Raw genomic sequence first — 11,359 nt, forward strand, 5'->3', positions numbered from 1 at the left:
ATAATAGCCGCGGTGCGCGCCTCCGCCCCCAGCCCCTTCCGTTCCCGTCTGCTGAGCTGAAGCTGCTCGCTTGGCTCAGCCGCCGCCGCCGCCCTTCCTGCGCCTCGCAGCCCCTGCGCGACTCCAGCCATGATTGTGGACAGTAGCCGAGACGCGCAGCTGGATAGCGACTGCGGCTCCATGAGCAGCCCGTTTAACTTGGCTTTTTTCTATGGAGCGTCCCCCCACTCCAGCGAGGGGAGCTGCTCGCCCACAAACTCCGCTCCGGGATCCCCGGGATCCGATTCGGAGCCCTCGAGCAACGGCAGGGGCAACAGCAGCAGCGGCGACGACTTCACCAAGAGGCGCTGTTCCCGGGGCAGCGCGCGCTCAGCCGGGGAAGGTACGCAGCCCTAATCGCGCGGCCAATTCGGCGCAGCCCCAGAACAAGCCTTGGGCGGAGGGATTTTTCTGGTGGTCCAAGATGCAGTTGCTACTGCTGCTTTTCCAGGAGAGCCGGGGTGGGGGTGGGGGTCTAGAGGATGAACCGCAGACCATTTGGTCTGACGCTCCGGCGCCACTTTTTAGCTCCTGTGCGTGTATATATGTATGCCTGCGTGCTTGTATGTGTCTGTCTCTCTCTTCGTTAACAAATATAGCCCCCTTTACCATTTTGGCAAGGGGCGATACAAGAGAAGTAAGTCACTGCTGGCGCACTCCTGGATAGTTTTGATCGCCCGGATGGGCTCCAAGAAAGCAGAGAAATTAGGGTTTATCGCTAAACCTCCCTGGGCTGTCACAGCGCAGCCTTCCTCTCCGCCTTGTTGACAAGGGTAGCTTTGAATAGGCACTTAATAACGAACCAGAAGCGCACACTTTGCGTGGCGCAGCCTGCCAGGGTCAGCCCGAGACATTTTGCTGCCTGAGGCAAAGGGCGAAATGGTGTCTCCCTTCCCGTCAAGTCTCGCAAGAAGCCGACCCGACTCTGGACTCTGTTGGCTCTTCAACAGAGGTGGCGGGGCAGCAGCATCCATCGCACCTGAGACCAGCAGGGCACGCTGAGCATGGCGCATGCAGCTCTGTCCCCCAGCACCAACATCCCCCCCCCAGTACCTGCTGCCTGAGATTGCTGCCCCTGTCTGCCTTAGGATAGGGCTGGTCCTGCTGCCAGGTATGCAGTCCCAAAGTGCTTGTTCCGGGTTGCCATGTTCGTATAGGGCTGTTTTTCGGTGCTGTGAGAGGGCCACTTTGTTGGATGCTTTGCCTACATAGAAAGTGCTTTGGTGTCTGAAAAAGACAGTGAAGCCTGTATATACGCTGCCGTATGTGACGCGCTTGCACATGTATTTCGGTGTGTCTAAACATGCGGGGAAACTGATGGAATAACATGAGAAAGGGCCATTACTGGAAATGTGTCTAGCCAAAAATTACTTTGAAAGCATACTTGGCTGCATGGTGCAGAGCACTATGCATAATAAACACTGTGGACTTTCTGTGTGATAGATGCAATTCCAAAGGTGTCTTGAGTGTCCGATCTCAAGTTGCAACGCATATTTCCTCTGTGTTATCTGTGAAAGGATTTTGAATATCGTGGAAGTGAGTGTGTTTCCTTCTCCAGGTGCACAGCAGGGAAACTGAAAAATTGCAATTATGGCAGTTAAATAAGTTAATTTAAAATTCAAATATACTTGAGCATTAGCTGGAGTTTGACAGCATATGAGCAGAAAGATACCACAGCAGGAACAATTAATATAAGTCTAAGGTAACTTCAGGGACACCCCAACCATCCCCTGCATGGAATTAGTCTTGTGTAAATTATATTGATTTGTGCATTTACAGGAAGTGGAACTTGCACGATTCTTGTTTGCTCTGGCATTTGTATGTTTGTGTGGTGGAAATATCTGAAGATTAAATTTCCTGTTTAAGGAGAACGGTGCAAGCAAATAATGTCCTATGCAAATCAATTTGAAAAATAATACTGCCCTTTTAATATGGAAAGATGAACTATAAATTGTTAGTACAACTGGAAAAGAACAATCAGTGGGATACCTTTTATGTAATGAGTCATTTGAATGTTATCTCTTTTGTAATTAGCATGTTGATGCAATTTTCACATTTAAGTCTGTAGCAACATTTCTCTTTAACTGCTCCATGCCTCTTCTTCTTCTTCAGTTGAGAAAGCTCAGTTGCTTTTAGAAAGTTCATGGATGTTTTGTACTGAGGAGAATGAAATAAGTTTCTACAATGCTTTCATGCTGAGTTTTCTTCCATATGTTTTTACTAGCCAGAATGTTGTTTGGATTTGAAGAAAGGGAGATATTTGTTGATTCCACTGAGTCATGATTTTGTGTTTCAATCAGAAATTATATTAAAAGGTAGCATAACAATATCTGTAGTGTATCTTCATGAGATTAAGCATGTGTGTTAATTTTATTTCCCTGCCCAATTGGGTATATAATCCTAAACCAGCTGTTATTGTCCTATATTTTTGATTTCTCATTGGCTTGTATTTTCTATAAAACATTTGCCTGTAATATTGATTTAGGTTGGGTTGGGTTTTTTTTTTTTGGTTTAATCACTTACCTACATTTTTTTAAGGAAGATCTTTAAAAAATGTGTCTCTTTGCAGCAGTATTTGCTATCTTAAATAGTATCCTTCAAGACCATTTAATTCAAGACAATGGTTTCTTTAAGTAGGCATTGTTTTTGGGATCCCACTAAAACCTGTAAAGAGGAAATCATTCACCTAAAACTGGGGGGAAAAAATTAGGCAGAAATTCCAACTTCAAGGGAACTGGTGTGTGTGTGTGTGTGTGTGTGTGTGTGTGTTTGTGTGTGTATGTGTGTGTGTGTTTGAACTGCAGTGATTCTCTGTATACAACTTGAGGGTTTTTGTACTTTTTAAAATGAAGTCACTTCTCTGTTGGACTGTCATGAATTGTTTCCTCTTTTCACTTCTGGTTTTTAACCTTCAAAATGGGTTGTGTTTAAACAGATGATGACATAATTGAATAAATGTAATTTTTGTAGTTCATCATTTTGGTTGAACATTTTCTGATTTTGGACAAGCAGTTCCATTATGGAAGTGACAGGCACAAGTAATTCTGAAAATCCATTCACATGAAGACATGTTAATGCTAATATTTCTTATATAGGATTGGCATTTCCCTATTCATCTTACTGGAAAATGAGAGAGAGAGGTGGATGGAGGTTTGTGAGAGTGAGGTTGATAAATATATTTGTTCTTCTGGAATACTTGGTAGTGAGGTTTTATGTAATTAGTTTATCAGCCAAATAATTACCTATAGCTCATTAGCTATTTATGAATTTTAATGTTCTAATTATAACTTTATTATTTTATCTTTATTATATTGTTAGTCACACTGAGTGCTATTTTTAGTGGAAGGCAGTATATGAATTTAATAAATAAGCTCTTAGCTAAAATAATTGTCTTTCTTCAGAACTTAATCTCCTGTTTAATGGATTGTGTCAATATTTGATTTTGTTTTTTGCTTGTCTCAACAGTTGAGCAACATATGGGGGGAGGAAAGCAACAAAGAGGACCTTTCCAAGGTGTTCGTGTGAAAAATTCTGTGAAAGAACTGTTGCTGCACCTTAGAAACAGCAAACAGATGTCCTCAGATCATAGTGCAGATGAATTAAAGGTGCAGGTGATTAATTGTTTTTTCTTTAAACATGTTTTATTCTGATTTAAAAATGGCTGAATGTCTCTTCTTTGGAAATACCAGTCGCATGCAACTTTATACAGTGCGTAGTTAATGTACAGAATTCATTATAGCAAGATTTGGCAATGGCAACTAGCTTGCATGGCTTTGAAAAATGGAATAGACAAGTTTGTTGACTCCAGATTTGTCAGTGGATATGAGTTGTGAGTGATAGCTAAAAATGGAATGGGATATAACACCAACAAGCCCTGCATTTGATCTGTGTAGTTAGTGTTGGTGGCTGAATGTTCTACTAGATAGAGCTTTAGTCTGATCTAAAACTTATGTTTGAAAATATCATCCATTCTGTATTTTACCAAAAAGTGAAGGGACAATGTCTCTTTACAGTTTTATAAAACTTGTTCAGAGTTCTGGACAAACAGCCATGCTCTTTTTCAGGATTCTCCATTTCACTCCCCCCACTCCTCAGTTTTCCATCCCCCTGCCAACAGACATGCAGTGTTCTGTTGCCACTTAGCATGCTCAGTCCTCACTGGACTTATTTGGGGTACTCTGACCTTAGGGTTCTTCCTTTGCAAGACTTGGGGTTCACCCACAAGCCACCTGATATATCCCTCTTGTGTGTGTATGGTGCTGTTTTGCTACATATGTATTGTCACTTAGAACAAGTGCACGATCTTATAATTCAAAGTTGGGAGTTAGTTGGTCATCCCTTTTGACTGCCTTCCCATTGACCAATTCTCATGAAACACATTTCATTGGAAAACTGTTGACACACAGATTCCATGAATAACAATGGTTTTCACTATAATTCAGAGTTGGGAGTTTATTTGTGTCCATAAACCTTTTTTTTTTTTTAAAAGAATGAGGCTATCTTCTATAACAATGTACTATAAAGTTTTATTTTTAATATAAAAATGCCAAGTATGATTAAAAACATAATTAATTGCAAAATGGAGCAAAATGAAATATGAAGACAAAATAGTTTCTAAAATAAATGCAGGTGCAGGCCAAAGTACAATGATATACCAGTAAACTCCAGCCTGTAAACAAATCATGAAGGAATTAGAAACATCTACACTTTGAATGTTTCAATAAACACAGTTAATTAAGTTAAACTTTTGGTAGATTTTATTTTTCTCTGTGAACTGTGTTCATGGGGAACCAACTGATTCGTATATAAGATAATGCTTGGGAGAAAGTAGCAGTGTTTTCCTAAACATAGGGTGCTCCGCTGTCACTCCAATTCTGTGTACTGTCTTAAGCATGTACCTGGTGGTGCTGTAGTTTTTAGAATTAGCGGGTTTTACGAGCATCTTTATTTCATTCCTATAATTCCCTTCTATTTATTGGCGAATAAGTAGTTGCATGAATAAGATGTAAAGGCAATTCTGCTGAAAGAGGTAGAGTAGTGAAAAATGACAGGATGGAAATCCCAGTAAGTTTGCTTGGTTTTGTTTGGATGAAGCAGAATAAATGTGTTCAAAAAGCTGTAATGAAGTTGAATTGATTAGTTTCTCTAGAAAAGTTTCTAAAAGCTTGTAGAATGTACTAAGTTTTCTTTATATTTCTATTTAGTTCTAAAACACTATGCTTAATTTACATTAACATTAGAAAAAGTGACTGGTTCCTCTGTCCTCAACATTGATTTAAGGAATAGAGATAGTTCTTTCACTCTATTATAAATAACTTCAACTTTTTTATTTTAACAGGCACAGGGAGGATTACTGAATTATGACCCATACACAGGTACAGCTTTAATTCCCCACCCCTCCGAAGTACTCTATGTTTGTATTTAGAATTCATGAAAACTACTGTGCTGTGGAAATTTAGCATTTTCTTTTTCTTTCAGTAGAGTTGAAGAACATATTAACTCATAGTCGGAAAAGAAAATCTCATGAATCTCTTTCTGATGGGCCCTATTACAAAAGAACAGCTACTTTCCAACCTCACCTCTTGGTAGATATTTTAATAGTATTTTTATATTCATTGCGCACAATGAAATATATTTTCTCACCTGCCTGACAGGATGTGATCAGTTCAGTTTCAAAATGTGCATATTCTCTCTTGCAGACACCTCCTCAGACACCAACGTCAATGGATAACATGGAAGATGCCCATATGAATGAGCCCAAACAAGATGGCAGTTGTGATATGCTGCAGAATATTATCAATATTAAGAATGAATCAAGTCCAGTTTCTCTGAACACAGTGCAAGTTAGCTGGCTTCACACCGTGGCTAATTCTAACTCTCCAAGGGAACAATATCAAGAGATTGCTGGTGCACAGGCTTTCTCACCTCCTCAAAAGTACCAAGCATTTCATGGGAGCAGCCCCTCACAAATGCTGGAATTGCGTCAGAATTACCAGTTTTCTCCCACACAAACCCAAGATTTGTCACAGCATTATAGTCAGAATTCACTTGTGGAATACAGGCCACACTCTGCAAGCAGCCAGTCCTCTGACTATCAACAGAATGTTTTTGAAAGCCAAGATCTGCAGTATCAAAGCTTTGCTTCTCTCTTAAGTGATTCAGAAAGGGCAGACAACATCTCAGCTCCCCTCGCTCAGCCACTGCCGGGTGGTCATCAGCAAACTGATGTCAGTAGCCACCCGCAGAATTTAAGCCAGCTACCTAATAATATGGGCAGTAGCCTTGAGGAGCATGGCTTACCGCAGGCTACTTCAAATATCTCTGTGCGACATCAGGGTATTGCTGCAAATACATCACAGCTGGGCAAATCGTTTTTCCAGTGGCAAGTGGAGCAGGAGGAAAACAAACTGGCCAACATCTCTCAAGATCAAATCCTTGCCAAAGACTCTGATGGTGACACGTGAGTATTATCCACATGTTAATTGCTGCTAGAATGCAGATGATGTATCAGCAATTAAAATCCTTTCTCATTAGTAGTGTGTGCATCTTGAGAATGTCATTCATTTTGTTGAATGAAGAACACACTAGTGCATTAAAAGTCTATGTCATGCAGACTTCTGTGACTGCACATGTAAATATGATAAAATAGAAGAGTGCATTGGATGATGTAACTACATATGGTAGCCCTTGTAGTCTGCATGTTCCCCAGGTTGGTTTTGGGTTGGTGTTTTTTCAGCATTTTCACACTGCCTTAAATGTGTGTGCTTTTTGAATATTAAAGAGAAAAACAAACGTTGTTTATTCCCCAAAGGTTTCTCCACATTGCAGTTGCCCAGGGACGACGGGCAGTTTCCTATGTGTTGGCAAGAAAGATGGCAGCTCTGCACATGCTGGATATTAAAGAACACAATGGCCAGGTGATGCTCTCAGCATAAGAATCTCCCTCTGTATGCCCTTGAATACTGCACATTTCCAGGACTTACACAAAGCGTCCTGGAATGCCTGTTAATATTAACTTTGAAAGTTAGCATGCAGGCTAATATGTAACTGTGAGCTACTGCAGAAGTCTAAGGCTAAGGTGAAGCCCTTAAAGAGATGAACTCTGAAACGGTTGTACCCGATTGGAAATCCTTAGTATAGTTAGATAGCTTTTTATTGTTATTTCCTCGTAAGAGTTAGATAACCAATACATCTGCTTTTCATTATTACAGAGCGCCCTGCAGGTGGCTGTGGCTGCAAATCAGCATCTTATTGTACAGGACCTGGTTAGCCTTGGGGCACAAGTAAATACTACAGATTGCTGGGGTAGGACGCCATTGCACGTGTGCGCTGAAAAAGGCCATGCGCAGGTCCTCCAGGTGGGTTCTGGGCAAATTCCTAAGCCATTTCTTCTACCTTTCTCCTGACACACGGACATGTAGTGGTGTATGCTGAAACTGGTTCTTGTAAATTAAAGATTCCAAATATTATACTTCGCTGTAATGTTTCCCAAAGTACTTGAGACTGTAGTACTAATAGTAATGTAGCAGCCTGCTCAGTGCTAAGTGCTCAGGGGCTAGTAGCCCATTACGTGTTAGGAGCTGTAGCCCCTGTCTGTCTGTCTGTCTCTCCCTCTCTCTCACACACACACACACCCCCCATGTGAAAACACAGGACAGCCAATTCCTCCTCATCCCGCCCCCTGCAGGAGGGGTGTATCTGGATACCTAAAGGTTATTACTTACCATAAGTAACGGGGTGAGTGATAATGCAATGTGTATCCTCCTGTAGCACAGTTTTATCCCCAACCCAAAGGTAGGGAAATTGAGCAAGTAAGAGCAATAGGGCAGTTTAACTGGAGGTAAGTGTTTCTGTGGAATGCTAAGAAAGACTTGGGTCTTGCTAAAGAAAATTGCTCTCTTTCAAAACATTATTAAAAAGTCAGGATCCCCCCCCCCCCCCCCGTGAATCTTAGTTCTAATACACTACAGGGCTATGAACCACAAGCAGATGTTTTGAAGGCACTGGCATGATTTTAACATAGAAGTGGTATTACTGAGTGAATAATCTTGGGTCTTGATACTGTGGATTTTTCAAAAACAACAAAATGGCTTTTGTGGCACCTTAAAGAGTAACAACTTTATAATGGCATAACCCTTCATGGAGAAGAGTTCATTTGATTAGAAGCATTCAGGTTTCATTTACTGTTGTGTAGAGTTGGATGGCATTAATGTTTTCTCATTTCTCTTCTGCAGGCAATCCAGAAAGGAGTCATTATAAGCAATCAATATGTAGATTTGGAGGCAACTAATTATGATGGTGAGCAACCAGTAGCCCTTAACCCTGTGTTAGGCCAGGCAAAAAAGCCTAATTAAAACATGCTAGTTCTTAGACTTTTGCATTTGACATGCTGTTTAACAAAAATGTTGTACTATTGTTAATGACATCCACTTTTAAACAGAAAAAATGTAGCTACATTTGAAACAGGGCAAGGTGACAAGGACTTTTTCCTAAATCCATTGAGATTGTAAAATACTGGTTCACGTTATATCCTATACTAGATGCCCTGTAGTTCACGAATATATAAATCAGGACTTGGTCTACTGCACTGGAAATCCAAGGCAGCTGAACATGGTACTTGCAGAATTACTGTCCTATGTAATTTAGGTCATAAAAACTGGTGTGCCACAGTCAAGAGAGCAAATAGCAAAAAGAGAAATCATAATAAACAACTATTAAGACTACTGAGAACTTTACTCTTCTCTCCCTTTGTAGTAGCTGTATCTGGATATTGACTGGGACTATATTCTTGTTAGTGATTCTATACATTGAAAGGCTTATCAAAAAATACAAGCTTAGGTGGTGAACATGACATATGTTTAATTTTACATCACTGAATTGCCAAGCAACTTAAAAAATAGTTCTTTCTTTACTGTACACGTAGAGAACAGAAGAACAGGTTAAAACACCTTTAAGGGTTTGGATTGCAAACAAAAAGCAGCTGAAATCTAGATATTGGTATCGAGATGACTAATGTTTCCGAGTCAGTTGCTGGAGAAGACGGGCAACCAAAACAGGTTTTGTTTTGCTCACGGGTGTGTTTCATTTTAGGTTTGACAGCATTGCACTGTGCAGTAGTGGTCCATAATGCTGTGGTACATGACCTACAGAGCCAGCACTCACCTCACACTCCTGAGGTCCAGGAACTAAGGTTGAAAAGCAAGAGATTGGCAGACACAATCAAATTTCTTATCCAGATGGGGGCCTCTGTTGAAGCCAGAGTAAGTAACACAAGGATTTACATTGTACTGTTTTGCAACTATTTGTAAATGTATGAATTACTTGCACATCTACAGACCTGGAGATGTAAACATAATATGTGAAATGGTAACATACTCATCTCCTCGATAGAGATGGCTGTTTTCTAAGTTCCAGCATACATGGATCTGTCTGCAAATGATATCTGTGTTCCACTTTGTACATTTTAATGGTTCCTGGGTATGTAGATGTTCAAGAAATCTTTATATGTAAATACATGTATTAGAAAATATTGACTTGAGCTAAATATCTGGGGTTGGATCCAGGATCTACTTACTGCAAGAGAAAGATCTCCAATTTTGGAAGGTCCCTCCACCCACCCCCTTACCCCCACAAAACAGCTCACTCCATTCAGCAGTGTCTCCTGACACTTTGTACCATTTTCATGGGGCTGGAGGGGCTGCTGTGGGAAGGAGTGAGCAGGGAAGTCCACTTCTGTCAGGACAGTTGATCCTGTGTAAATCCGAATCCAACCCCTGAAATAGCTGCAGAGGAAGCTTACGTTTCCTAAGATACAGTTGCAGATTCTTTTAATTTCCTGGTAATGTCCATTTTGTTTTGTTTTTTTACTAAAGCACACTAACTCCTATGAGGACTGTCTCATTGGCTTTGGAATAGTCTTCAAGGTAGCAGTAATATCTTTGTATGTCAGGATAGTCTCACTGAAGACAATATGCATAATCTAGACTAAGTATGTTGAGGCACAACAGATTTTTTCTTGCTCCTGAATCTTCAGCATGTATCTTTTCAACTCGGTTACATCTTGGGCTAACAACTACTGCAACGTTGTTATCAAGTGAACAGACTCATTTGCCTCAACTTAAGGAGTATATTACATCTTTTAAAAGTATTTTAAATCTTTTTTTCTGATGTGGCCTTCTTAGATTTCAGTGTGTTTGGGCCCAATCTAGCAGAAGTTAGTTAAGACTAAATCCCAATGAAATCAATAGAACTAAAGTGCAATTGAGGTGGCAATTCTAAGCATTTCAATTGTGCTGTGTCCTACTGTTTCACTGAGACATAGTCATGGATGACTCTTGCTGGATTGTGCAAATATTAATAAATGCAGGAGTAGGCTGACTGTGTGGTTTTCTTGAGAGTCATAGCTTGAATTCCTTTTGCTTTAATTATTTCAGAGCCATTCTGTCCAAACAGATAACACTGTTTGACTTGGATAGGAGGAGATCTAGGTTGAACCCTTCAAATCCCACCCCAGCCTTGAATTATTGAGTAGCCCTAGAAGTTGCTATCTCTCAGACTCCTCATGCCTGTAAAATGAAAACAATTGCACTTACTAGTTGTGTGCATAAATAAAATAAATTATGTAGAGCATTTAGTGTTTTCATGTAAAATTACTGAGTTTGTGTATTCTTGCACTGTGCAGTGCTTAAATGTTCAGTGTGCAAAATTAACTGGCCTTTTTTGTGTGTGGACAGGATCGTAAAAGTGGCCGTTCAGCCCTTCACTTAGCAGCTGAAGAAGCAAATGTGGAACTCCTTCGTCTGTTTTTAGAATTGCCAACTTGCCTTTCTTTTATCAATGCCAAGGTATGTGAACGTTAAGCCAAGAGGCAGTAGCATGAAATACTCTGTCTAGCTCAGGGTGCGCCTGCTTCCAGGAAGAAATCACCCTGTCCCCTTTCTGAAAATAATCATAATGGTGTTTCTGTCTTGCCTTGACCAGGCTTACAATGGCAATACAGCACTTCATGTAGCTGCCAGCTTACAACATCGGGTGACTCAGCTGGACGCAGTGCGCTTGCTGATGCGAAAAGGAGCTGATCCAAGTGTCAGGAACTTGGAAAATGAGCAGCCAGTTCACCTGGTTCCTGATGGCCCTGTAGGAGTTGAGGTAAGAGACCTAAAAGACTCAAGATCTTGTTTTTGAAGTGGAGCAGGAAGCAATTTCATCTCCGCCCCTTTGTCCTTCTTTCTCTAGAGAGAATACAATCAGGCTTCCATTTCTTATATTATTAGGAAAGTGAGAAATAGATCTATTAATAACCTTTATGGAAAACCAACTA

General features: G+C 40.7%; 1 protein-coding gene and 1 long non-coding RNA gene across 5 annotated transcripts in view; both read left to right on the forward strand.

Annotated features, from left to right (window-relative positions):
• The window catches only part of LOC146349682 (uncharacterized), a 455,574-nt gene that overhangs the window by 88,175 nt on the left and 356,040 nt on the right, over positions 1-11,359 (forward strand). The window lies entirely within an intron of this gene.
• Positions 1-11,359, forward strand: part of NFKBIZ (NFKB inhibitor zeta) — a 41,399-nt gene that overhangs the window by 27,579 nt on the left and 2,461 nt on the right. Inside the window, exons 1-11 of one of the 4 annotated variants that reach the window (XM_084843205.1) lie at positions 31-382; positions 3,505-3,650; positions 5,378-5,414; positions 5,521-5,624; positions 5,739-6,499; positions 6,851-6,956; positions 7,251-7,397; positions 8,274-8,337; positions 9,130-9,299; positions 10,773-10,883; positions 11,020-11,187. In XM_084843205.1, the coding sequence (XP_084699331.1) occupies positions 130-382; positions 3,505-3,650; positions 5,378-5,414; positions 5,521-5,624; positions 5,739-6,499; positions 6,851-6,956; positions 7,251-7,397; positions 8,274-8,337; positions 9,130-9,299; positions 10,773-10,883; positions 11,020-11,187 (2,067 nt within the window). In that variant the 5' untranslated portion in view covers positions 31-129. Of the gene's footprint in view, positions 1-30; positions 383-3,504; positions 3,651-5,377; positions 5,415-5,517; positions 5,625-5,738; positions 6,500-6,850; positions 6,957-7,250; positions 7,398-8,273; positions 8,338-9,129; positions 9,300-10,772; positions 10,884-11,019; positions 11,188-11,359 lie in introns of those variants that run through there. The other 3 variants (XM_084843206.1, XM_084843207.1, XM_084843208.1) reach the window with 3 other exon arrangements.

This window comes from Heloderma suspectum, chromosome 3, assembly GCF_057233095.1.
Source record: "Heloderma suspectum isolate Gila_16-S chromosome 3, 16-S_ref, whole genome shotgun sequence".
Lineage (NCBI taxonomy): Eukaryota > Metazoa > Chordata > Lepidosauria > Squamata > Helodermatidae > Heloderma > Heloderma suspectum.